Source organism: Amphiura filiformis, chromosome 5 (genome assembly GCF_039555335.1).
Source record: "Amphiura filiformis chromosome 5, Afil_fr2py, whole genome shotgun sequence".
NCBI lineage: Eukaryota > Metazoa > Echinodermata > Ophiuroidea > Amphilepidida > Amphiuridae > Amphiura > Amphiura filiformis.
In genome coordinates, this window is record NC_092632.1 from 7,496,127 (window position 1) to 7,524,094 (window position 27,968).

General features: G+C 36.7%; 1 protein-coding gene across 2 annotated transcripts; it reads left to right on the top strand.

Annotated features, from left to right (window-relative positions):
• Window positions 1-27,968, top strand: LOC140152549 (serologically defined colon cancer antigen 8 homolog). Of its 2 annotated transcripts, XM_072174936.1 has the most exons (17): window positions 1-156; window positions 7,721-8,037; window positions 8,614-8,760; window positions 10,064-10,183; window positions 10,694-10,774; window positions 11,491-11,555; window positions 12,090-12,284; window positions 14,961-15,099; window positions 15,513-15,665; window positions 16,682-16,816; window positions 17,252-17,368; window positions 19,003-19,131; window positions 19,597-19,729; window positions 20,267-20,384; window positions 21,543-21,717; window positions 23,296-23,349; window positions 23,822-23,916. In XM_072174936.1, exons 1-16 carry the CDS (start codon window positions 90-92, stop codon window positions 23,305-23,307), a joined length of 2,103 nt encoding a protein of 700 aa, XP_072031037.1. In that variant the 5' UTR covers window positions 1-89; the 3' UTR covers window positions 23,308-23,349; window positions 23,822-23,916. The 2 variants fall into 2 exon arrangements, with proteins under 2 accessions (XP_072031037.1, XP_072031036.1); XM_072174935.1 differs by lacking the exon at window positions 23,296-23,349 and having other exon boundaries at window positions 23,822-27,968.

Sequence of the window (27,968 nt, forward strand, 5' to 3'; positions counted from 1 at the left end):
ATGCAAATTTGTTCAGCGCGTCGAATTCATAGGCTGCTGAATTCTCCTTTTTGGTTAAGCTTAATCTTTTCCCCCGATTTTGTAATAAGATGCAGGCATCAGATGCAATCGGGAGGATAACCGATCCATCTGATGAATATAAGTCGACAGTAAGAGGTAAACTTGCAGGCAAATTTGTCAGTTTTCGAATAATTTTTATCTGATGATACATGGATAGGTGCAAAATTCGGAAGGATTGCCCAAATGCATTTGTTTACATCGGGTAAAAACATGTCACATGATAAAGGGGCATAATCTTAAATCTCAATCAAATCAAATTGCTGAGGCAAAAACGATGTTGCTTAATTGGAAGTAGGAGAAATCTCATTCAACATCCGAACGATGCGACGCCGATTCATTTGATGACTTGCAAATGCAATACCAACATGCCAATGGCATGGCAATGCATGTCAAAATGAAATACCGGCAATTTGGGGGCTTTGTAAAATTGAATACCTGACTGAGTGGAAGAAGGGCCCAACTCCATCAAAACTGTTTTTGAGATATTAAGAAAAAACTTAATATTGGGAAAAGTTTTACACTTTACAGACAGAATGTTTTCATCTTCAGGGGACCTTTAATACATTGATTGATTGATTTTATTCGGTATTAAGAATAACTGAATAACATACAAATTACTACATGAACATACATTCGAAAAATACGATGTTTCCATGGCAACGGTACACGTCTTAAAAGGGCATTTCGTGATCCACAGCTAGGCATGTTCCCGGGGTCACTCCCATTGTGGCCTGTACACCATCCGCGATAATCAACTTTTGAAAAGCACCCTAAACAAGGATTTAACCCTTGGCTAAAACGACACCCTAAACAAGGATTTCATTCCTAACATCAAATTTCATACCCTAAATTTAATTTCCGCGTATTTAGAAATTGCAATTTTGCTACCCTTTTTTCAAATTTTTCATGTGTTTGACACCCTAAACGCGATCTGGCGTGTGATCGTGCCTACCCAACTGAAAAAATCGACCCTTTTACGCGTTTTTCATTATCATGGATGGTGTACAGGCCACAATGGGAGTGACCCCCGGGCATGTTCATAAAATTTTGAAATTTAATAAATTCATCTAAAATTGCTTTCATTAAAAGAGAATCATTTAACTTAAAAATGAGGGGTCAATCATGTATGTAGGCCTACAATTGGCAATGTTATGAGGAAAAGTAGCTCGCCTAAAATTCCCAAATTGTGTGTCCCAGCATTATCAATGGCTTCCTATGTCTTAACATGTGTGTACGTATTTTAGGGCCACATTTTTGAGCACGCAGGGCCATTTTACAAAAATGTGCTAATGTTTCATGAAATGTGGCTTTCACTACTTGATAGTAAGTAAGTACGGTAGTATTCCACAAATGCATTTTTTCTAAAAATCATGCTAGGTTGGAGTTTTGAGGGTCAAAATCCAAATTTTCGTCATTTTCCTATTGGATTACACAGTTAAGGCAGGATCTTGGTGCACATGAAGCTTAATGAAGCCCGCCCTCACATGTTAAAATGTGACCATGGCTACCACAGCCTCATCCCCCACTTTTCTCAAAAAAGTTGAGATTTTTATATCACTGGAATACTCTGGCTACATAATGTTTATGTACAAAATATTTCTTGCAGATTAATTCGTTTAGCAAAGATATCGCGAAATTTGAATTTCGTTCTGGTGCACCAGAACGAAATTACAACGTATTGTCTATGGAGCAGTGTAATACACATAATCATGCATAACTCGCATAAGCATAAAATCGGAATCAACTGACATTTTGGGAATATGCTTTTTTCGTGGATATGTACTGAAAAATGTCATAAAAAGTAGATGCTAGGATCACGAAATACTCCTTTAAACGAGCTGGAGTTGGGCCCTTCTTCCACTAATATACTGCAAGTGTCAGTTCCATAAGGGCTATTTCACGTTAAGTGTGCACTTTTCAAAATGGTGCTTCAGCATTTCTGGTTACCTGAATTTGGAACATTATATAATGTGGGTGATTTTATTAGATGGGTGTTATGGAGAAGAAGCTACAGGAGCATTTCCATTAAATTCTGACAACTTTGTATATCAGATTTTTGCATTTACATGCATTTTCAACAAATTTCTGGAGTCCCACTTCATATTTTGCATGTCTTGTGAATGATTTCTTAGGAATATAAATAAGCCTCCTTTGTAGCTATTGCTTTGGTAACAAAGTATGAAGCATACACAATGCAATGCAAGTTATTTGGCATAAATTGGTCCAGTATTGCGAAAATTATGACCATTTTTGTAATTATGTAGATTCTGCGTTAAACAAAAAAAGCGATGTCCTCTCCAAAACAAGTACTATCAAAATTGAAACTAAATTGGTAGTTCCTGCCAAAACTTGCATCTGTAGAATCTTCAGGGTGTTCCGCAATCATAAAACAGGACAATTAGTTCTGAGGTAGGGATGTTCATAAAATTTTGAAATTCAATATTTTTAGCTGAAAGTTCTTTCATTTGAAAGAGAAATAAATTACCTAAACAATAAGGGGTCAATCATGTTTCCAAGGCTCCCGCTAGCCTTCAAAAACTCTGCGTCCGATCGGACGCACAACTGTAAAACCTGGTCGGGAAATGTGCATCCCACAAAATTTTTGTGCGTCCGTACATGTATGTTAATGTGTTGGACAACAGGGAATACAATTTTACAAAGCCCCGATTGCCGGTATTGCATCGCAGTTTGATGCAAATATTTGACTATTTCCTTTCAGATTCCTGATGAGATTTTAAGGATTTATGTAAATATTATTGTCAATAACAAATTACGTGAATGCAAACTTGCTGACAATGTACGATAGTTTAAAAAGTTGTATTTTTGCTCTCGTGTTTGAAAGCTTATCACATCTCGCTGCCGTAAGAATTGTCCAATTTTCATTCAGACATTGACTGTGACCGGAAGTGTTGCAAAATGGGAGTGGTTAAATGTGAAAGGTCAATAACTCGTTTACTGATTGGTCCATTGGTTATGAATTTATTAGGAGAATTAGGAGTGATCAGTCAACATAATTTTCGCGATTTTTTTGATGATGAAGTTGGTAAGCTTATAATCACTCATTTTTGGGCTGAATCAACTTGCGTCCGACTGGACGCAACGGGTTGATGAAATTTGTTGAACATTGCGTCCAGTAATACAAAAATGCGTCTGGACGCAAGAATTCGCGTCCAGCGGGAGCCTTGCATGTTTCTAGTGCATATACTTTTGAAGTTACAGACAAAAATAGTGTCATCAAATTGCCCAAAATTTTGTGTGTGAAATTGTGACAGCAGGCACATGTACAATGCACACTACTGTATGTGACCCCAGATGACCTCCTATTCTTTACTGTAAGAAAGCTGTTTTGGATGGTCTTGATTTACACACAAATTGCTTTTGAGCTAAATCGAGTGTCAACTTGGTGGAACATGGATTGCACTATGATAGTTTATGAATCCAGTATCATGCCAGTACCAACATAAGTCAACATCACTTAGGTTTTGGTTGTCAAAATAAATTTTTAGTGATTTTCTCCATTGAGCCCCACAGTAAAGCCATTTTTGGACCATACATGCACATTCCACTTCCCTGTGGACGAATAATGCCACCTATAGTGTGTGATGTGAGCTAGCCTATCTGAGGATATTTGTATAAAATATCACAACCTGCCAGTTTTGGTGTCTTGATTCCGCGTTAAAAGTGTGTCCTCTCCAGAACAGGGGTAAATCGGCAATTGACACAAAATCAAGGGTAAATGTTTCACTTTATTTTAACAAAATTAACCTTCTCCTTCCCTCTAACAAGACAAGGCATTAGTTTTAATCACAATACTCAAAGTAGCCAATATCTGATGATATCATGTTGTTAAACAGAATGTCCTCTCCAGAACAACCAAAAACTGTGGTCCGTAACAGCTCACAAAAAGCATTTTTTATTTCAAGTGAATGTTTCATCTAGATATTGACAACAAATCTAAAGTGAACATTTGTAGTCAGATACATCTATTTTCAAGATATGTTTTGATGGTGAAAGTGTGGATTTCATGCCTCACCAAATAGCTGTGACCTGTGTCTGGATTTACAGGAGCCTTCATTAAAAGTAAAATACAAGAGATGGTATGCTTTTCTAGCAGTATTTGTGTGTAATAACATCTGATGAAAACTTTTAGACTGATGAAGATAAGTATGCTGCTTGAATATCAGTGAAAAAAGTGCAAAACTGATTGTTAAACAAAATGTCCTCTCCAGACACCCATACGTTGGAAAGCTCAGAAAACACAAGTTCTACTAAAAAGTATGGGAACTTGACAATATTTAATTAAAACACATCAGAACTAACATTTATGATAAGAAAAATGATACACAAGAGGATATAGGCCCACTGTTATAATAAAGTAAGAGTTTCATGTTTTTTCAACAATCGTTTAACTTGCTTCTGGATTTGCAGAAGCCCGCACTTTTATTTTTAAACAAAAATGTCATGTAGAATGATTTAAAAATGTGTATTATCATCTGATGAACAATGTAAACAAATGCAAATAATTTTGACCCATACATTATTTGAACTAGATAGCACTGAAGTGGTTAATGTTGTTTTGTTAAACAAAATGTCCTCTCCAGACGCCATGCATTTTCCCATTGAAACTTTAGTGATGAATTTAACAATGTTATTGATGATCCCACGCTCTGATATTTTGGAATTGAATTTGGTACATCATGAAGTTCTAAAAATCATAGAATTTTTATGAATTTAAGGACTTCTAATTTTGACCCTCTGTGGGACTGTAAGTGTACGCTTATCGTGAAATAGCCCATAAGCAGATGTGTTATAAATAGCTACAGACATGACAGAAATTTGGTAATTATCCATTACTTGCACAAATAGAATGAAGCATGAAATATGTTAGCAAGAAAGTTTATTGTTGTGAAAAGCAGATTTCATGGATGAACAAAATTTCTCTTTAACCCAATATTTGTGGAAGAAGGGCCCAACTCCATGGAGTTGGGCCTTTCTTCCATGAAAACCATGATTAAGTGTAGGTGGAAGACTATTTAGAGAGTGGATTTTGGCTCATCTTTCACACACAAGGAAGAACAGTCTGCTGGCAATAAAATGCTGTAGTCTAATAGCCAGGAGGGGTTCACGAACACCCCCCTTATAACTAAATTCTAACATGAGTTTTAGCACCTCTAGGACATCACAGTTAGGAATTTTGATGTTACCAGTGAAAAGAAATGGCGCACGGGGATCAAATGGGGGTCATGTTTAAAGTAAGGTGGGCAAAATTCAAAATTGCTCAGATTTTGGTAAAATGGACATCAAATTATTCCTCTGGTCATAACGATTCAGCAAAAGTATAGTTTAACCTATCTGTGACATACCGTTCTTGAGTTATAGGCCAAAACATGAAAGCAAGGGGCGGTCACTATTCTTTTGGCTCCATAGGGGTCAAAAATTAAAAATGCTCCGATTTTGACGAAAATTGTCTCAAATTGCTCGTCATGCAATATAAAGCCAAATCAGAAATAGTTTATAGGGTCTAGAATGCTTTGTTAGTACCAAAATCTGGCAATAAAGGTTGACCCCCATTGAATCCTATTGTGAAGTATTAACGGTGACATATTTTCCAATTTTACTGGGGTAACAAAGCATTCTAGACACTGCAAACAATTTCTGATTTGGCTTTTTATTGCATGACGAGCAATTTGAGACCACTTTCGTCAAAATCGGAGTATTTTTAATTTTGACCCCAATGGAGCAAAAAAAATAGTGACCGTCCCTTGGTTTAACGTTTTGGCCTATAACTCAAAAACGGAATGTCGCAGACAGATTAAACTATACTTTTTCTCAATCGTTATTACCAGAGGAATAATTTGATGTGCATTTTAACAAAATCTAGGCTAGCGGAGCCTTGTTGCAGGCCTTCATTTTTGAAAATTGCAGGAGCTCTGTTAATCACTCTCCTGAGTTTACTTAGCTGCTCAACAAGGAGCTCAATCTTTTAATATCTGTATCAAAACATAGGGATTCAAGTAGTCAGGAGCTCTGTAAATCATACTCAAAATGTTGTTAAGGGGGTACTACACCCCTGCCCAATTTTGTGCCTATTTGTGCATTTTTCTCAAAAATTATAGCGCATTGGGGACAAGTAAGATATGTATATTATAGGGGCAAGGACTACAACTACTGCACTGGAAATTTTTATTTCAGCACAGACAACAGTTGTGGAGTTACAGTCAAAAATGAGGGAAAACCAATATTTGATCAATAAATCAATAACTACTTGCTTTGAGTTGCTGAATTTTCAGTACTTAGTTGCAGTCCTTGCCCCTATAATATATATATCTTACTTGTCACCAATGTGCTATAATTTTTGAGAAAATGCAAAAATAGGCCTAAAATTGGCCAGGGTGTAGTACCCCTTAAAGCCATATTATAACATTTTCATACAAAATAGATTAGCATTTCTTTGCCATAAAATGTTAGTTTTTACTGTCAGATATATCCCCTTTTATTTTTTTTTTTTTTTACTACGGCAAAGCAAAGAAAATTGGAATTTACTACCAGCGCATATGTTGCCAATACGTACCACTCCTTCGGTCATGTTATGGTATACGATCCTTTGTTGTGTAGATCACCGTCCTGCACGCCGTGTACGTACTGTGTGTTATGAACATCGTATATATGCGTTCGAATAATAAAACGCCGGTTCCGTCGTTTTATTTAAAATCTCGGATTTTGACAAAACTACAGCACCTAGAGTCTTGATTTTTGCATGGTATATTGGTTTAATAAAGTACAATATAATCATGTAAAAAATGAATTTAAAAAAAATCAGTGAGGGCGTCCTCCTCAGCAAATGTTATAATATGGCTTTAAGGAGAGCTATAGACGAATCCAAATACACGCATTCCTACACCTGACTAGCAGCCTTTAGTTGGGTCCCCGTCGGCTACAATGCATCCAAAATGTGAAATGATTCGGCCTTGGCGGAACTGCATTCCATCACCCGTTTTACACCTTCCGCGAAAACACAGGTATGTAATACATTTTTGAAGTTGACGATTCAATTGGAAGCAAAGTTGAAACTGAACATTAATATTATAAATTTTTGTTAAATTGAAAAATAAAACAAATAAAATTAAACTTCTGCAATTTTTCATGAGCAAACGTGCAGCATAAATCTAATGCACCCAGGGGACATGAGACAAATCTATTTTTTTTATTTGGTCTTACATTAGGGCTATATTAAGGTGGGACTACACACCCTGACTAATTTTGCATATTTCTCAAAAAATAACTACACACTTGTAACAAAAGTTATGTATATGATAGGGGCAAAGAGTCCAATTACTTCACTGAAATGTCAGTGAATTCAAGACAAGTGGTTCATTATATGTTAAGAAATGAGGTACATTCTAGCGATGCACGGTACCTCTTCTTATCTTAAATAACGTACCGCTCGTCTTGCGTCACTGAAATTCCAGTGTAGTAACTGGATTCCTTGCCCTATAATATACATAACTTTCGTTACCAGTGTATTATTATTTTTTGAGAAAAATGCAAAAACAGTCACAAATTTATCAAGGGGTTTAGTACCACCTTAATTGACTTTGCTACTGTAGACAAATGTTAAATCTCCTGCAAGTTGTAACCTACATTTCCCATTCATCCCCAGATAGAGCAAATGAATCTCTCCATGATTTACACCACACCTTTACCAGTCCATATCCAGTTGCTGCTCCATTAAAAACCAGTAGTCCATTTCCAAAGTCAACAACACCTAGAAGTGGTATGCAGCGGCAATCCAGTTATAGCTCAGAGAAAAGCGCCGCCTCCAGACTGAAAACTTTACTAGATCACGGAGCAATTGCTGGGTCTCCGAGGACTCCAAGTGGTCTATCACCAGGGCTTCCAAGGACTCCAAGTGGCCTATCAACAGGGCTTCGTGCCGCTTCCTTACCAAGCTCAAGAAGCAGAATACCATCATATGGGGTAAGTAGAAGAGTTTGGTAGTGATGTAGGTGCATTGGTTGCAGTACCATGTTAACCCAATCCCACCGAGCGTATAGGAACACGTAAAAGAACGAATATCTCCACCAAACTTGAGGTGAAACTACATGGAAGTATGCGATACTTTGGGTTCAAAGAATACAGTGCAACCCACTCCTGTATTTTCTAAAAAAACTGTTTGTGAATCGGCATCGGAAATGTTCGCAAAATAATCACATGGATGCGAGCGTCTTTACACACCTGTGTAAATACTCATAAACGCTCCTCAACTGTGTACATTCATGCAACGTACAACTGGCGTAAGTGCGCACCCAAGGACTGCTTATAAAGTTATAATGACCCGTTTTAAAAAACTGGGTCATTACTTCGGAAAACTTCGATATGAAAAGGTCTATAGCCCGGGGTAAAATCAGTGCTCACGCTCATTATGATATTTGCTTTAAAAGTAAGTTGTATTGCTTTTACATATATGTAGTTTTTAAAATATTTGTGTTTCTTATAATGTTATCCTGTCCTCTAATCTTTATAATGTTATTTTGTGTTACTGGTACTTTACAGGTAATGAGTAGTCCAGCCAATAGGTCAGGCTTACCATATGATGCTAATATGGACATGCCTGGGCCTCATGTAGAGGACCTACTTCCAGTCATCAATAGCCAGAGTACATACATCCAACAACTGGAAGGGGAAAACAAATTTTGCAAGGTATGTCTATACCAGGAAAAAGATCAATACCATATAATTTTGATTCATAATTCCCAGTGATTAAAGGGGCTATTATTTTTTTTAATTACATTCAGGGTTAGAAGTTTGTTACACAATGCAAGAATCAATCTTGATTGAACTTGCTCACAAATATCCATGTACATGTACTATGTAGATATGTGACAATTTACAGGAAGCACATAAATCTTTTTTTAAGAATCTTCAATGAGAAATAATTAGCATTCTTACCCTGAACATTTTTCCAATGTGTGTTGCATTAAAGTAGCACCAAAGAGTACCCACTCTGCCATGTTTGTGTTTTGTTCATTGAGGCCATAATATACAAATTATATTCTATATTCGGGAGATGGTGAGAACTGTTTCCCCAAGGTGATCTTGAGACCATGGGTCTAGTTATTTTTTGAAGGGAAATAGACCCATGTTCTCAAGATCACCAAGGGGAAACAGTTCTCACCATCTCCGATTAAAGAACAGGATTTGCCGTCTAGATTTTAAAGGCGGTGATCATCACTTGCTAGCATGATGCTAGGCAAGTGGTCAAATCACTCTCTAGTAGTTGCATGTAGTGGTCGAGTCACTATCTAGGTCTGAAAGATCATTAATTCATACCAATATGAACCATGTATGCACTATTGACACCCTCTCCTGGGTGATTGTGGTGGTTCACAGCTGTCATGTGACCCCCATTTTAACCAATCAGATGACAGAAAAATATGTATGAGGTTTATAATAGTGTACCTCCAGATTGTGTGGCTTTGTGCCCGGCAGACTGACAGTGTGTGGTTGTTTGCATTATGTGTGTAATGTGTTCAAATGCCAAAAACAGGTGCTAAGTGCTACATGCGCAAACCTAAGTGCTCCCAAAGCTTTAAAAAGATTCCAATAATCATTCCAGTTTGGACTTTGCCCAATAAAAGTCGGAAGTACACTTTGCCCTCCATGACTGACAAACCACAATTGTGGATTTGCCCTAGCATTACAGATTACACACAGGATAATTGGTACTACATGTATTTGGGTATTTGATTGTCTGTTATTTTGGGAAAAGATAATAAAACATAAATTCTTGTTGCAGAGGCATAATTTAGTGTCAGAATTTTACATAGCAAAACCGCAACAATGTTTTCATTTGTATTGTACATGCATAGCAATATGGCATACTTCTGTTGTTGCATAGCAATTTGTAGCAAAATGTTATTCGATATTGGCTATATTATGCCCTGCAGAAGCAAGTAGTTTTTTTAAGTGTCCAAATATATAACATGACTTGTTTGATGTCCAGGAGGAACTTGCATTATTGAAGAGCCGTCTTTACAATGTGACGGAGGAGAATGGCAGATTGCATGAAGAACTGAAGGAGGCTGTAGTGAAAGCTGTGTTACAGCAAGAACACTTTACGCAGGTAGATGCTTGCTTTGCATATCATTTCTGTGTAAAACAACAAATACCCAAAATAAATGGGAAATTTTGTACTGTGAGCATTAACCCTAACACTGACCATGGGTTTTTGTTATCGAATTTAAAGAAGAACCGAATAAAGGAGAGAAGGCAAACAAAGAAGTCACTTGGTACCTCCTGGATAAGCGGATTAGACTCTTAGACCCCTCGGGTTACAGTGCCAAGCACATGATCACCGACCGGTAGCCAAGGGTGTTTCACTGGCCCAGCCAGCTATTCTGTGCGTATAGGACTTGGGGTGATTGTGTCATGGCATCTTGTGGGATGCATGCATGCACATAGTGGTTATCCTTGTAGTTTTTTGTTGTATTTACTGGTGTTAGGGTTAATTTTGTTTTGTAAAGTAAGTAAGCTTTTGATTATTGGTAAAAGTAATTAAAGACTTTAACTTTGCAGTTTTCCCTGTCTCGATATTCTAATGCTATACTGTCGTTTTATTTTTTTTTTTTTACAGGATCTAGAAAATGCTGCAGAATCTAGTGCTGATAAAATGCTGATGGATAAACAGGTGTTTGGGAGATTTGGTCAAGAATTGGTGAGTGGAAAGAAAAAGAAGTTATACAGCGTGTTACAGTTTGTGCTGAACAATCTTTCTTTATGTTGAATAAACTTTGCTCCTATGGTAGAAGATTACTCACCTTGAAGTAGTGCGACGTAACATGTCCATTGTCCACATCTTTCTATTGTTAAGTGGATAATAGAAGATTAACAGCAACTAACTTTCCTGTGTTTTGCATCAAATTTGTAACCATAAAATTTTACACAAAACTGAATTTTAAAATGCCAAATATTTGCAAAAAAGTGAGAGCTATAACAGTGTAACACAATCGGAGAGGTGGAACGGAAGTGACTCATCACAAACAAGTTGTATTCTGTACTTATAGGCTTCCATCATTATCAATCGATAAATTATAATTCTTTGTGAAATGGAAAGAAATTTGGGATTTGGGCAAATACTCTCCTGTGGATGTGTGGGAGAGCTATGAGGAGAGTGATGACAAATGACCATATGATTGAGTTTTACAATTGCATGTGGGCTACTACACATCCATCTCCTAAGGAGAGTTTAGGAGAATTAAGGGTAGTGGTTGCTCTTGCTTGCCAAGTCAAAGCATGGTACTGATTTTATCACAGATCAACGGATGAGACTTGCCTCTTTGAGTGATTATTTTTTTTATTTCTTCTGTATATGAATTCAGAAGCTGACTTGACTACTTTATTCATATATATTTATTATCAATTATGTTTCAGGAAAAAATGAAAGCCCTGCATGATGCCAAAACTAAAAGACTTGAGGGTCAGCTGTCACACTCCAGGTATTTTGAAGATGTCTACATTTAATATTATGTATTACAACAAATTATTGAGTCATCATATCATGTGTGCTCAATTGATTCCACCATTGTATACTCCTTTGCCCAGGAAGGCAAAATAGTTCATAATGTGTGTTTGGCTTTAATTGATAATGTTGGGCCTTTGAACATTGTTCAGGTGATGACGTATGATTATAAAAGGTATACTAGCATTTGACACAGATGAAGGATAAACAGTAGTTGTAGGGAAGAAACCAAATGATTACTGATATCCTCGTAAACAGGGCTAATTTCGTTTGAGGTTTCCAATAATATTTTACCATCATTTTAAAAACTAGAGTTATTTTCAATTCAAAAATCACCTTTTCTTGAGTTCCAAATACAGGGATTAACATTTTAGGAAATTGGTCATCAGGGAATATGGTTAAAAATACTGATTTTGGATATTATCAACTTTTTTGTCAAGATATGATTCACTATTGAACTTGCATCTATAGCTAATAATAACCAACTTTGAATTTGTGATTTATCTTTCAGGGAACAACTGGATAAATTTGAGAAAGAGTGTGATGATCTGCGAGGCAAATTAAGAATGGCCGAGTCAGCAAATCTATTGTCCAGAGAAGATAGTATTATCCAGGATGGACTTTGTATTAAATGTGCTCAATATGATGCTGTTATAGCTAATACACATGCCAGTCCTAATGTCAAAGCAATGGAGAGAATCACAAAGTAAGACAAGTTTTAAATATTGTGTTCATAAGATGAAGGCCTTTTAAGTTTTCATAAATATGCATGTGTATTTATTATTTTCATTTGATTACTCATTTAGTTTTATGTTGCAGGTGTAGTGGTGAGATGTTGTTGTTGTTATTTTTTTTATTTGGTTTATTATCAGTTTTTAATGAGTGACAATAGAGACTAGAAACCACAGTTGTGTTTGACCAAACACGAATATCTATGCCCGTGATGACCACACCTAACCCCCATCCCCTATTCACCAACGAAAACTTGGTGAGCACCATGTGAAACCCCTTGTTTTAAACTTTCATTTGATATACATGTAATGCTCATAACACTAGACTGGCCCACACTCTCTCTAATACCCTACCAAGCCTTCACTCTCATTTATACCCCACCAGACCCTAACTCTCTCTAAAACACCATCAGACTGGACCACACTCTCTCTGATACCCCACCAGACCCTCACTCTCTCTTATACTCCACCAGAAACTCACTCGCTCTAAAACACCACCAGGCTGACCCATACTCTCTCTAATACCCCACCAAGCCTTCACTCTCTCTTATACTCCACTATACACTCACTCTCTCTAAAACACCACCAGACTGACCCATACTCTCTCTTATACCCTACCAAGCCTTCACTCCCTCTAATACCCCACCAGACCCTCACGCTCATTTATACTCCACCAGACACTCACTCGCTCTAAAACACCACCAGACTGGCCCACACTCTCTCTAATACCCCACCAGACCCCCAGTCTCTCTTATACTCAACCAGACCATCACTCTCTCTAAAACACCACCAGACTGGACCAAACACTCTCTAATACCCCACCAGACCCTTACTCTCTCTTATACTCCACTAGACACTCACTCGCTCTAAAACACCACCAGGCTGACCCATACTCTCTCTAATACCCCACCAAGCCTTAACTCTCTCTTATACTCCACTATACACGCACTCTCTCTAAAACACACACAGACTGCTCCACACTCTCTTATACCCTACCAAGCCTTCACTCTCTCTTATACCCCATTAGACCATCAATCTCTCTAAAACACCACCAGACTGGACCACACTCTCTCTAATACCCCACCAGACCCTCACTCTCTCTTATACTCCACCAGACACTCACTCGCTCTAAAACACCACCAGGCTGACCCATACTCTCTCTAATACCCCACCAAGCCTTAACTCTCTCTTATACTCCACTATACACGCACTTTCTCTAAAACACCACCAGACTGGCCCACACTCTCTCTTATACCCTACCAAGCCTTCACTCTCTCTTATACCCCATTAGACCATCAATCTCTCTAAAACACCACCAGACTGGCCCACACTCTCTCTAATACACTACTAAGCCTTCACTCTCTCTTATACCCCATCAGACCCTCACTCTCTCTTAAACACCACCAGACTTGACCACACTCTCTCTTATACCCCACCCCTTAACCAACCACACTCCTTGTCCCATCATGACAACCTATTGAGGTGGTCCAAGGAACCAAAATCAAAATGCCTACACATTCCCTTTTAAGGGAGTTTTTGTCAAGTGATCAGTTTCCTTGACGTATTGATTCAGGCCGTTATCATTGCAAATACAGGTAGCTAACAAAATGCGGCCTATTAAGCTACACTGTGTTAATAGTTCAGTACCTAATTTGCAGTCTAAAGCCTTTGAACTTTGACCTCTGGGGTTGCGGCTACCACATAATACATCTACGGTTATGGGCCATCATTGTACCAAGTATGAACCCTGAGGGCGCTGTAGTTCTTGAGCTGGAGATGTTTGAAATTTTACACATATTGCTCCCTGTAGCCCATGACTTTTGACCTCTGGGGTCGATGTTACTGCAAAAAATATCTAAGGGTCATGGGTCATCATTGTACTAAGTATGAACGCTGAGGGCGCTATAGATCTTCAGCTAAAGCGGTTTTAAAATTTACACATATTGCCCCCTGTAGCCTGTGACCTTTGACCTCTGGGGTTGTGGCTAGCATAGCATACTTCTAGGGTCATAGGCCATCATTGTACCAAGTATGAACCCTGAGGGCGCTATAGTTTTTGAGCTAGAGCTGTTTGAAATTTTACACATATTGCCCCCTGTAGCCCATGACCTTTGACCTTTGGGGTCGGGAGTACCCTAGGATGTATCTAAGGGTCATGGGCCATCATTGTACCAAGTATGGACCCCGAGGCTTCTTTGGTTCTTGAGCTAGAGGAGTGCAAAGAAGTGGTCTTAAGAAGGAGAAGGAGAAGGAGAAGAAGGAGAAGACTAAACAGAACAAATACAATATCTATGCCCGTTACACGGGCATAGATAATTAATAATAGTACATCAGATGTAATATAAGAATGGAATTTTAATACATTCATGTATTTACCATCTCAAAAGAATAAGAAAAAAGAAATTGCAAAGTAACTATAAAAAACTACATACAACAAATTATCTGTATTCAGCATTGTTTTTTGCTTCAAGCATACACATTGAATACGCTGGGAAATGGAACATTTGAATGATATTTATTGTTTTCATTAATATTTTAGCTCAAACAGAGCTTTAAAGGGAACAACAGCAATGCATAGCTTGGCAAAACACTGAAGATTTGAATGAATACTGATGTGATTGCATGTATGTTTTGACTTTGTATTTATAAAGGGAGCGGGATGATCTGATGAATACATTAACTACAATGAAAACCACAATGGATGACTTAAAACACAGAGAGGCTGATGCATATGAACAAGTCAAAAACAGTATTAATATGGTTGAGCAAGCACAATTAGAGAAAACACAGGTGAGCCAGCTATTATAGATTATTATACTTTTAGTATTACTTTTGCAGCAATATGTCAAAATGCAAAACAAGGGCTTCCCTGATTCCATCATACAGCCAATACCATATCCAAGGCTGATGTTTGTTGTGATATTTCCCAAATTATTACTGCAAAAAAAAAAATATACAAACTTGAACATGCCCCTGATGTGAAATACAATAGAGTGCAAAATAATGAAGGAGAAAAAAAAAACCTACTCCTACACAAATCAACCGTAACTCAAATTATTAAAAGTACCTGTGAATCTAAGAGCAAGTCGTCCATAGCCTATCTAGTCTCCAAAAATCACAAAGCTTTGGTCTGTATGATGATCCCTTTGTAGTTGTGTTGTCGTTGTAACTGGTGTATTTCTTAACTGCATTTCATAATGTAGGCTCTTGTGCAGAAGGAACAAGTTAGTGAAGATGTGGAGAAGCTTGAGCAGAGAATGACAGAACTGATAGCTGAACATCAAGAGAAACTGATTAAGGAAAGACAATTAACAAGAAAAGAATGTGATGGCCAAATTGAACAACTCAATCAAAAGGTATGATAGCAATATTAGCATGGATAATGCTTGCAAGTTTACAGGGACAATGATTTGCTGGACCAGAACACTACATATCATTAAAATTCAAATGTTGGCATTTTTAGAACAAGCAAAAATGTGCAAATTAACTATGCTATGGCCAATGTGAATGAAGTCAAATATTAGGGCAAAGTCTGACATAAAACATCAAGGTATATCAGATTGACATCATGAATTGATGATGTAAGCTCTAAATTAAAAGGGCATGTCGTCGGCTGTATTCCATATTGGCGTATAGTGATTTTTGGTCATTTTTTTGAAAATTGGCACATATGTTTTTAATGATGTTCTCTTTCATTTTTTCTAAGTCTCATCAGTCATACTTAGCTAATTAATTTGTAATTAATTAATTAAATGTGGCGTATAGTTACAAAGTGACATTTTTTGTATTCCATAGTGGCGTATCGAACATACGCCACTTTTTATACACATTTTATAATTATGAAATATCAGCAAAAATGAAAAACATTGTATGTCATAGTGGCGTACACGTATCGGACCTATACGCCACTATGGAATACAAACGACGAAAAAGTAACGCCATAGGGATTACACGGCGACCGAGGTGGCGTAAGGTTAACGTTAGGTTAGGGTATTGCGTTTTGTTTGTTTTCCATAGTGACGTATAGTTTTATTTTCAGTTTGCCAGCAATAGTATGTATTTATTTCTTTTGAAAAATATATAACAATAAAATCTATTTAGTTTACTACAGAAATTTCACATCATTTACAAAATATAATGAATGTCTGATTTACACAACTCGATTTTAAATTGGCATTTCTTCAAACCCGATTTTCTCGAAAAGTTGTTTATTCATGGCGCCCACTATACACCACTATGGAATACAGACGACGATGTATCAAGTGAAAACTGACATGTGGGTAGAACTATAATAAAAATCTATTTTTTTGAAATTGTTACAATATTGCATGTTTTGACATGTATTATATTCTTTGTTCCAATATGTCTACAGATTGCCGAATTGTCCCAAGATTTAGTAAGTTCACAAGGTATTGTTGATAAAGTGAGTAGAGAAAAGGTAGCACTGATGACAGAATTGGAGCAGGCCAAGAACCAGATCATGAAGCATGAACAGGAAGTAGGACAGGTAAGCAACAGTTTCTGTTTTAAAAATCTGTACCTCAAATAGCAATGATAGTAGGCAACAAAGCTGTATTTTAACGCAGGCCTGACCCTCAATGACTGGTAACCTTGTTATTAGGCTGGTCAAAATGGAATACGTACCCAGCTGATTGGCTGGCACCAATTTACCCTGCTTGATAATGTTTAGTACATTGGATAGGTAATATTTCCTGGGAGGCCGGTAACTTGGATTGATTATGCGCACAGATGTGTCTACTTTTTGTGCATGGATACAAGTCTCCTCCAAAAGACATATTGTCATGGTATGCTTTTAACAATCCAGTTCCTAGTATACCATATGGGGATACCAAAATTCTGACTTCAATCAAGCTGATGGACAGTATATTGTTATCAATGTTTAGCTTTGATTGAAATGTGATTATCTATCCACACTCCACAGGTGGCCCAGGACATTAAGTTATCGACAGCTACTGCCAAAGTGCAGCGAGATGAAGCCTTCCGACAGATGGATAGATTAAGACATACTACAGAACAACAAGTCAGAGACAAAGAACAGGTCAGAATAAAATTCAGGTGTCTATGTTTGTAGGCCAAATGAATGGTAGTTGGAAGGAGACAAGTTATTAATGTTAACTCACTCTGCCCAGCACCAGTACTTTTTTGCACTTGTATCATATAATTGGGTCAAAATCTAAATATAATGGTCTGGATTTCAAGTTTCAATGATTTTGAGTATTGCTTTATAATAACTAATTTAAAGGAAGGTGACTTGATATATTTTGAAAATCAAATTCTTTAAAATTTACGTATAACATAAAGATGTGTTGTCCCTTTCAAACATTCATGCAAAAAGAACACGTAAATGTTCCTTGTAAATGTGACTAATTCCTTATGGAATTATAGCTAATTACTGACATTTATTCAGCGTGATACTGGTAGTCTACAGTGTTTTTATGCCTCCACCGGAGGTATTATGTTTCCTGGTTGTCCGTCCGTCCATCTGTCCGTCCGAGCTTGCGAGTGCAATTTCTCGGAACTGGTAAGGCGTATTGTGATGCAATTTGGTGGAGGGGTGGCAATTGGTGGTCTCCAAATTTTAGCAGGTTTTCGTCACAAAATATGGTAATTAAGTACCTAATTTGCATAATTTATGCATATCAAGCAAAATAACCTTGTGCACAGATTATCTGGAGATCTGTACGAGTTACAGTGATGAAACTTGGCGGAGAGTAGCACAGCCAGAGGTTCTTGACCTGATTTGCTTTTCAGCGCAAAATTTGCTAATCGCAAGGTCATTGTGAGGTCATTTGGGGTCATCCAGGGTCAAATCGCCATATATTGTTGCAGGTTCATGAAATTTGGTGGGAACGACTACTGTAGGAAGAAAAAAATGTCAAGGTCATTTTGGGGTCATCCAAGGTCATCTGAGGTCAAATCGCCATAGATTGTCGCAGGTTCATGAAATTTTGTGGGGACGATCACTGAAACAAGGCAAAAATGTCAAGGTCATTTTGGGGTCATTCGAGGTCATCTGGGGTCAAATTGCCATAGACTACTGCAGGTTCATGAAATTTGGTGGAACGCCACCTTAGTGAGGCAAATAATGTTAAGGTCATTTTGAGGTCAAGTGAAATTGCACCAGTTAGAATGATGGGCGTCAAGGTGGAGGCATTGCGGCCGACGCTTTGCGTCGAGAACCGCGCAGGTCGAGAACCGCGAAATTCTAGTTATTAATGATAATCATCATGATCATGTAATAAATTGTTGAATCCAAAAACTGTTGAATTAGTCTCAAATGTGGTATACCACAGTTGAGACTAATTTGACAGTTTTTTGATGATTTCTCCAAAAATATACCAATTTGGAACACCTAATTTCATTATGTTAATGGGAAAAATATGGGCTTTCACCTGATACCAAAATCTGCATTTTGATGGGGTAAAGTGGGGGGAATGAGGCTGTCAATCAGGTTACCCACCTTTAATGTATTACACATTACTTTGCCTCAAAATTCCCACAGATAACAGATAACTTGTCTGAATAATTTGAATGAGCCTCAAAGTGCCAGGATACTGATTTTACATATATGTCTACAAAAAAAGACAACATTGAGATCATGAACCCTCCAGGAATGTTGGACCAATGCCCAGCAATTATTTTCCAATGTTATTTCAAATTGTTTTTTCTCAGGAGGTATCAAGATTAAGTAAAGAGGTTCGGGATGTAAGAAGACGGCTTGGAGAAGCAGAAAGAGATGCAACAGGCAGTAAAGAGGAATGCATTAGATTAACAGAGCAGCTCAATGCTGTAGAAAAAGAGGTTAGTCTGAGTGAATAAGCTTTTAGTACCCTCATCTCTGTGGAAATCAGCTCACACATAAATAAATGTACAAATGAACATTTATAAGATAAGTGGTCTAAAATGAAGGACCAAAATGAAGGATAATTATAGAAGCAATTGCAAGGTCTTAATACTAATTGCAACGCCTTTAATACTGATTATGTTTTGAGTTGAAAGATTTGTTGATTACTCTCATGTGATTCAGTTATGGCTTTTTAAACATTTTCTTTGGTCAACTTACATTTACTACAAATAGACACTAGACACAAACATGAAGGCAATGGCTATAGGCACTAGGCAGTAGCATGTCAGAAGTGGTGTTAACTTATTTCTTTGTTTATATGTTGGGGTTTTCTTACATCTTGGCAGTGATAAACGTTTGCCCTTGCATAGTTGTATTATTGTTTTATCCATAATGTGATGTGATACATTATTCTATTACAGGCAAGTGCTCTCAGAATAGCCAGAGATACAATAGAAAAAGGAAAGAAAGAAGAAATCAGATCAGTGAGTCGCAGAGCCAAACAAAGGGAAGAAGAACTGCAACAGACTCTGTATGAAGTAGAAAACAAAAACTGTGAGTGCTTCCAGATTTGAAATTGATGCTTATAGTCCATTTGGCTTCTGTGAGGCAGTGACATCAGTATATGTACTCTATCATACCTCTATGAGTCAACAAACCTGATTTAATACTATGTACACTGGAGCATGCACTGATGTCACTGGCTCGAGGAAGCCAGATGGACTATTGTAGCAAAATATATTGTTTTTATAGTAAAGTAAGTTTTGACGGTAAAAGTTATTAGTTTGCAGCATCTGTGTAAGTGCCTGCCTTTCAATACACCTTTTCTATTAGCTTAACTACTACTACAGTAGTTGAATCCAGCAAAATCATTAGTGAGCTGCAATATCTCACATTTATTCTCTTTATGTTGTTTCTATTTTTCTGAATTGCAACATTGTTTTGCATTATAATATCCAGAGTGACTTTAAAATATGGTTACTATTAAATGCCCCAGCCTTCAGATGACTGACTTAAACACCCATGGTATATTAATAGTTGCTGAGGTTAATGGTGTATCATGTGATTTGTTTCTTTTGACTCACCATGCAGCAATGACAGTAACAGAATTGGAAGATATGATGGCTAGTCAGAATTCACTACTTCATCGTTTGAGGGATGAGGGGAAGGTGCTGACTGGACAACTGGACAGAGTCAGTGAGAAATACAGGTAAATTATAATAAGATACTATATAGAACAGTTTGTATGATCATTGTAATACAGTCTGGGGTATCTGTGAATTCATAAGACTTCTGTGAATTCTGGGGGTACCATGAATTTACAAGACTTCTGTGAATTCACAGACCTGGCTGAAAAATCACATACTCTGAGTAAGTAATGTCACATACTCTTTCACTTATTTCAGTTTTGGCAGCAAATAAAGGATTTTACACTCATGTGAGTTAACATGCTTTGCCTTCAAATTCATCTGTGGAATTGTTTTTAGCACAGCAAAATGCTGCTAAAGAGCTTGTCCAAAAGCTTTCATTATTGTTTTTTTTTTCAAGATGTTATGGTGGTGTAGCACATAGTCAATGTTGAAACCACTAAGCAATGTATTACCCTTGCAAATAAAACTAGCTAAAATGAAGTGTATAATTCACTGACGGGTCTGTGAATTTAAATCACCCATTCAAGAATTAAAATGTCCAATACATCATTTTAACAATGCCACCATTTTGGAGTGGAGTTTACTATAAAGCTGAGTCATTTCAATTGTCAGCAATGAGTATTTTGAATTCGAATGAGATTTTTTATAATTTAATTTTGTTTTGTTTTACAATCTTTTTTGCATCACATCCAGCATGTTTTTCTGTAAACTTTTGTGGATGCAATCCTAACATTCATAATATAATGATTCATAAGATACATCAACAAATTTTACTATCTATTCCAGCTCCAATGACACCTCATTAATTGTACTGGACCTTCTGATGTATTGGAATAGGTATTAGCATTTTACTTTGAAAAAACAATATAACAGGATTGTAGTGCTAGCTTTCATGCTCCTCCAGTGAACATTGGCCTAATCCTACCCAGGAAATTATGCATGAGGTGTCACTGGAATTGAATAACATGATTTAGAGTGGCTCTTTTACTCAGCAAAAATAATCAATCAAGTTGAAATGGTTGTGAGTCAGTCGTGGACCACAGCAACTGGTCTAATTTGGGCCAATGGGTTAGTTGATTAGAAAATTACATTTGAGGTCTGCTACAAATGTAAGGTTTCACTACCTATACTTGATGTTGTTTTGAAGTATAGCTGACAAAGAAATTAAGAAATTGAAATCATTTTAAGATGGGTTATTTGTTCAATTTACTTTCAAGGGGTGAAGTGAGACGCCTGCGTCATGATAATGCAGAGTTGAGCAGCAAAACAGAACGATTAGCAATACAGAATTCTGAAATGGAAGCACAAGTTATTGAGCATGGGAAGACACATCATAAAATGAGAAGTAGATTACAACAACTAGAGGGCCATGCACAAAGGAGTAGTAGACAGGTAGGTATCATTAGGTCTTTGGATATCAGGCTATGTTTCACTGGTGTGTGGCTTGATTAGGGTTATAAATGGACATAAAACTTTGTTATCACTGGGAAGCCCACAATCTCATTTTAGCCAAAAATGGAGATGGGCATGTGTGCAGGGTTTGCCTTAACTCATTTTTTTTGCATAGCAAAAATTGCTATGCAACATTTGCTTTGTATAGCAATTTCCAAACTTTGCATAGCATTTTGCAGTAGTACCGCAGTACCAACATGTTTTTTACATCCATTATTAATGCAATGGTGTCACTTGAATGTTGATTGAGTCAATGTATATTGATAATGAGAATTGAGTTTTAATGAGTTTTTAAACTATTAAAATATGGAATGTCAAATTTAACAGCTGCAAAAAAAAACCCAAAAAAAACAACCATAAACATTAAACACTTCAGAGGAGTAGTACTGGTGTGTGGTGTTTTTTAAGTCTGTTTTAATTGCACAAATAAAATTAAAAACAAAATATCAATCTAGATAGTCATGAAAATACCAATGTGCTCTTATACTGTAGGCCTATAGTCATACATGCCAACCCAAAATTGTATTTAAAAAAAAATCAAAATGTTTATCTTATTTATCTTATTTTTTTTGTTTGGGGAAGGGTTTATTATATTTCTTCTTTTTTTTTTTTTTCATTCTTTTCTCCCTTCTTTTCTTATTTCTTTCTTTCTTTTTTTTTTTTTTTCTTTTTTTTTTTTTAATTACGGTAATTAATTTTATTTTATTTCAATCAAATTGTTTGAAATTTACCACCCGGCGCCTGCTGGTCAATAATTAATTTAATATTTTACAAATACTGCCCTCTACGGCCTCTATGAATATGTCAACAAGACGTTTGACATGGTGGAAACACACGATTCACGCCAGTTTCTCGATATAATTAAGGTCGTGTTTGCTGTTAAAATTTCACTTCAAAAATCAGTATTACTGTGCATTATATTAATTATTGAAGTGAATTAGGCCATAATTCAACATTTCAGGGGTTCAGTTGCTTCGAAAATGATATGCATAATACAATTTGAGGCAGCTTTTGGCGGGGCTTTTGAGCCTATGAAATCTAGGTATTTTGTTGCATCGCATTTTTATATGATGCATTTGTGTAATTGCTTCGTAAGTTTTGAAAACTGTGTCGCATTTTGCGATGCGACACAAGGTAAATCGAACCCTGCATGTGTGTTGTGCTTTGTTTCAAATGGGAAGGGAGTGGTCAGCTAACTCAGCTTTGTTATGAAACATGTTACCTGCAAAGGGCATCATTGATCTGCTTGTTTGTTCCCTTAGGTGTAATGTAATTGGAAAGTATTTCTCCAAAAGAGTCTGTTTCAATACATGCAAGAAAAGTGATCTTTTTTTAACATAAGGTGTCAATCTTGGGCCAGTCTACTTAAAATTCACCAATATAAATGTGTTTGTGGATGTAGGGGACATCAGCTTTCAGTGCAGAGGAGGCGGTATCACTCCACTTATTTTTGTACAGCATATTCACTGCTCGCTGTGCTTTATATTTCTATTGATAAGCTCATTTGCATATTTTCAGAAATGTGATTAATCCATCTACCACCTTAATGCACTGATGGATGGTCTTGTCCAGGTGATAATACATGATTATTTCTGGTTGTTCTCTAGTTTTATGTCAGATTGTCTGCACACTGATGAATATTAATGAGCTCATTTGCATATTTTGACAATTGTGACTAATCTATGCTAACATTCTATTATGCAATAATGTAGTATCTACAAATTTAGGCATGTGATAAAACATGACAATTTTTTGAGCTGTGTAGTTTTGTGTCGTAATCCTGCATATTAATAAGTATGAGCTTATTTACATATTTTGTTAAAAGTGTGATTAATCAACTTTGTAATTACCATTGTGTTGTGCCTCATTACTAACCAATGCAATAAACCCTATGCCCACAGGGATGGTTGGGATGCCCTGTGTATTATCTGGCCACTGCCCCACCCGGTGGAGGTACCCATGCTCGGGTTTAAAACTACACCCATTATTTATAAAGTAGACTTATATAATAATTATTCTTTTATTGGTTCTTATCTTTCCATAGGTACATAGTTTATTACAGAAGCAAACTGAACTACTACAGGAAAAACAAACTCTTGCAAAAGAAGTTGATTTTTTACAGATACAATTGCACAACACCCCAATTAAAGACGGTGCTTCTAGAGGGATCAGATCCACAGGACGGATGCAAACAGAAGAATTAGATATTACACCCAAAAAAAGCTTGAGAGGTCTTCAGGGTGATGGAAGACAAACAAAGATCCTACAGTTTGATCAGCATTAGAATATCTACCTTGTGATTCATGTGTAGTGATTGCAGCAGGGTAAGGCAGAATTGGCAAATTGGTATCAAGTTAAGTGATGTTATTATTCTACAAATATGTACCAGAATTTCTCTTCCAGGACTATTATAATGTGGAAAGAAATTCTGGCACATATGATGCTTTCAAATTAGAATTATACCTACCACATATGAGCATAATGACATCTGGTGTTTCTATCAATTTACCAAATTGATAATTATGACTAGTATGTATGAATTCACACAACAAACAGATCCATCTTAGGTGAAAGAATTGTTACAACATTATCACAACTTGGTAGACATTGATTGGTCAATGTGGACTGTGTGACTGACTTGTTTGGTCACTCAAGGGTTTGGACTTCATGGGTGACTTCATGTAGTTATACACAGAGCTAGCCAAGTGTCAAGATTTTTAGCAAGGGATTATACAGCTTATGGAATAAAGCTGTATGATTCATCAGTAGATGTCTTGAACGTAGGTTGACTTTGTGTAAGAATTATATGAAGGAAGAACAAAATCAAAAAAAGGGACAAATGTGTTTTGGGTCATGGATCTACATGTAGCAGGCTGATGCTGCTGAAAAATAAGGTATGTGAAGTGCATGATACCACATGTTGCTACTAAAACAGTAAGTATAAATTGAGGTATAGTGATGTCAATCCTGCTTGATATCCATTGATGTAAGATGTAACCAGATATGTATTCATCAGAGAATTTGACTGGGAGAATCCAGACTCTGTGTCTGCCATGTTTGTGTGTCATTCATTGGGGGGAGGGGTAGTGTCCTTTCATTGTTTCTCAATGCACCCAGCTTACAAAGATTGTGAATACATACTTGTTTGTAATCTGTACTGATAATTGATATCCAATTTAAACCGCCAGGGTTAGATCGGTCAACTGGTGGTTAGGTTTGAAGACATCCATTAGAGATGCCAATTGACCCAAACAATGCTGAATGTACACTTATGGTCACCATGCTTTACAAATCAATATTGCACATACCCCATAGCATGGGGCTATACGAGTCCTGGTTCTCTCCGTCACATTCTTCGGCATTAATTACTCATTACTGCAGTGAATTTATACCTCAAATTTTACTGTGGTAAACAAGCACTGTAGTAATTATTATTTTTATATTTTTGTTTTGGTCAGAAAATATGTGTGCTGTTATGCAGCCAAAAGTATTATTTATTAAATTTATATATTGCTTAGTTCTAATTTATTTTTTATTTCCTTCTAATTTATTTATTACTTGTTCTAATTTAACTTAGCTACATATTATATACACAAAGTAGTGCTAGCGAGGTGCAAGGAAGTGAAAGAATGAGCATTCATTCTTAGCAAATTATGTAGAAATTATAATACATTCCAGCTAAGGTGACATCTTGTGACGTCACACTGGACAAGTTCCATTCACTGTCAGAGGTTCGTGGGTGTGAATGCAATGGAGCAAATAAATCTGATATCAATACAGCTTAGAATTGAACAGGGCACCTGTCTCATCAAACCACTCTGATACCTCTTTGAAAGGTGTCATCAAAGTTGGAACAGATAATAATTTCATTTTGTTTAAATTTGATATCAAAATGAAAGAGATGAGTCACACTGTTACTTGCTTGAAAAAAGCAGATGTATACATATTACACAGTCAATAACGCTGTCAAATGTAAGTGTTCTCAGTTTATCTAAGAGGTGAAATGTTTGAAAGGCTGAAGTATTGATTTTCATTGGTGCTTAGTGTTTGTACCTATTCGCCGTAGAAGTGACGTAATAATAGGTTTGGTGTATTGTATCTTTTCATTTTGTGTATCTGTTATTATACATTTAGGCCCTACTATTTGAGTGTTTCAGGGAGCATAACAATTTACAGGCTTCTGCTTCTCATTTCGTTTCCTCCATCGTTTTTTATCATGTTTTGTTATTTGTTTTAATTTTGATGGAAATAAATATGATTGATTGATCGATTGATTGAATAATCTACCATAGCAATAGATGAATACAATTTTTGAATATATAGCCCTGCACTACAATGTTCACGCGGTACCTATGCATTGAATCATAGATGTCAAAGAAATGCTGATCACTCCCACCTGAAAGATAAGTATCTTTGAAAAGAGCGGTATTGTATTCAATCTATGATTGCAGACATACACAGGTGAAGAGTACAACCTGCTTGTAGTGCAGGGCAATATATTCCAAGATTGTATTCCTCTATTGCTATGGTAGTTAATCTGATTATTACGTCACTTCTACGGCGAATTTGAACCAACTTGAGTAAATAAGGCTGTTGTCAGTAATGTTTTGTTATCTAGCAACAAACAGACTCGCCATGAGTCACTTATGTCAAGTGCATACATGTAAGGTTTACAGCTTCACTCAATCCCTGAAAGGTTTTTAGGTTTTGTCAACACATGTAATTTCCAGAGCCATAATTTGTCCGTTTTGTAATCATATTTAAATTTCATTTTGAAAAAACATCACTTTCTTTGATTTTATGATTTCTAATTGAATCCTGACTGTTCACCTGGGTCTGAACATCAGATGTCGTTCCATATTGCTGTTGTCAAAAACATTTCATATTCTAAAGCACATGTGGCCAGTGGTCACCATGGCCAGTGGTCACTTTTAAAGCTTACACTCATTTCTTCTGAAAAGGAAGACAACATGTATTTAAAACATCTAGATGAAAAGTAACACTTGTATCCACAGGAAATATTTGAGGGTGAACCACTCTTGGCACTCACTTTTAGCCCTGTTGTAGATGGTGTTAAACACTTGTTTCCATCGCCAGTTTTCTCCTGTCCACTTTGTTTTGATGTTAGCAACCATGTTTAGATTTGGGCTTTTATTTTAGCATGGCATAGGCTTTTTGTATCAGTGTGTGGTTCTATCGGTGAGTTTCCTGACTGATAAAGATAATATTCATCTATCAGATTGAATAAATCTTCTTGAGTACCAGTCAATCAAGGAAATTTTTTCAATAGGTGATTTTAAACTTCAGTTTATTTTTCACTTCCATATCACAATTGGGATATGATGCTGGTGTGAGGGGAACAAGCAGCTTGGTATTATTGCATCAGCAAAGTGATTTTATTGTGGGGTTGCTGAAGCCTGAATTCAGCAAAGCACAAATGACGCGATGAGTGGACCTGAGTCGGGGCTGTGCCCGAGTTAAAAATAAAGCCTACACACTAGGAAAAGTATGGGAAGGGGGGAATAGCAAAAACATTTGTTTTGACCTATTACTTGTCATAACTCAATAACTGCAATGCATATGGAAATAATAATGTGACCCGTGGCTTGACTCATTTCCTATAAGTTCAATATTCTGCAGAGATATAATAATAAGCTATTAGTTAAGCAAAATAACTAAAACTGGAAAAATATGATTGAAGGCTCCGACTCACCTTAAGATTTGTAGAAACCACATAATTCAAACGCTGCATGGCACGATGCACTGACTGCATCAAAGAACAACGCAATGTGTTATAGTATGATTATCACACAGAATTAGTTTTTGTTTGTTTCCACATACCATTGGCAAGGACCCAAATACCCCCAATTGTTTCCCCAAAACTGACCACTGGTTCTCTGGTTTTAATTCTGTGGAAAATACCAATGTCTTAAGGTTGGTCTGAACCCTGGAATGATGGAAACTTTCGGGCCTCACAACTGCTAAATTGTTGGTCTAAAGTATATAAAAGTATACATATTTAGAATGGCAAAGACTTGATAAGTTCATCTATGAGGTCAAATTTGGGCCAAAATGCTAATTTTTGGCCCAAAATCCCAAAAAACTTTTTCATTTTTTTGAATTTCAACCAACTTTCGAAATTTGCACCTAAAATGGTAAAAAAAATGCTAAATTTTCAAAAAAATCATAAA

Bases quoted from the DNA above. Each gene is read 5' to 3' on its own strand.
- LOC140152549 (XM_072174935.1), top strand. From the start codon at position 90: ATGCAGGCATCAGATGCAATCGGGAGGATAACCGATCCATCTGATGAA. The intron at 8,038-8,613 runs GTAAGTAGAAGA...GGTACTTTACAG, and splicing joins GCAGAATACCATCATATGGG to GTAATGAGTAGTCCAGCCAA. The intron at 20,385-21,542 runs GTAAATTATAAT...TTTACTTTCAAG, and splicing joins AGAGTCAGTGAGAAATACAG to GGGTGAAGTGAGACGCCTGC.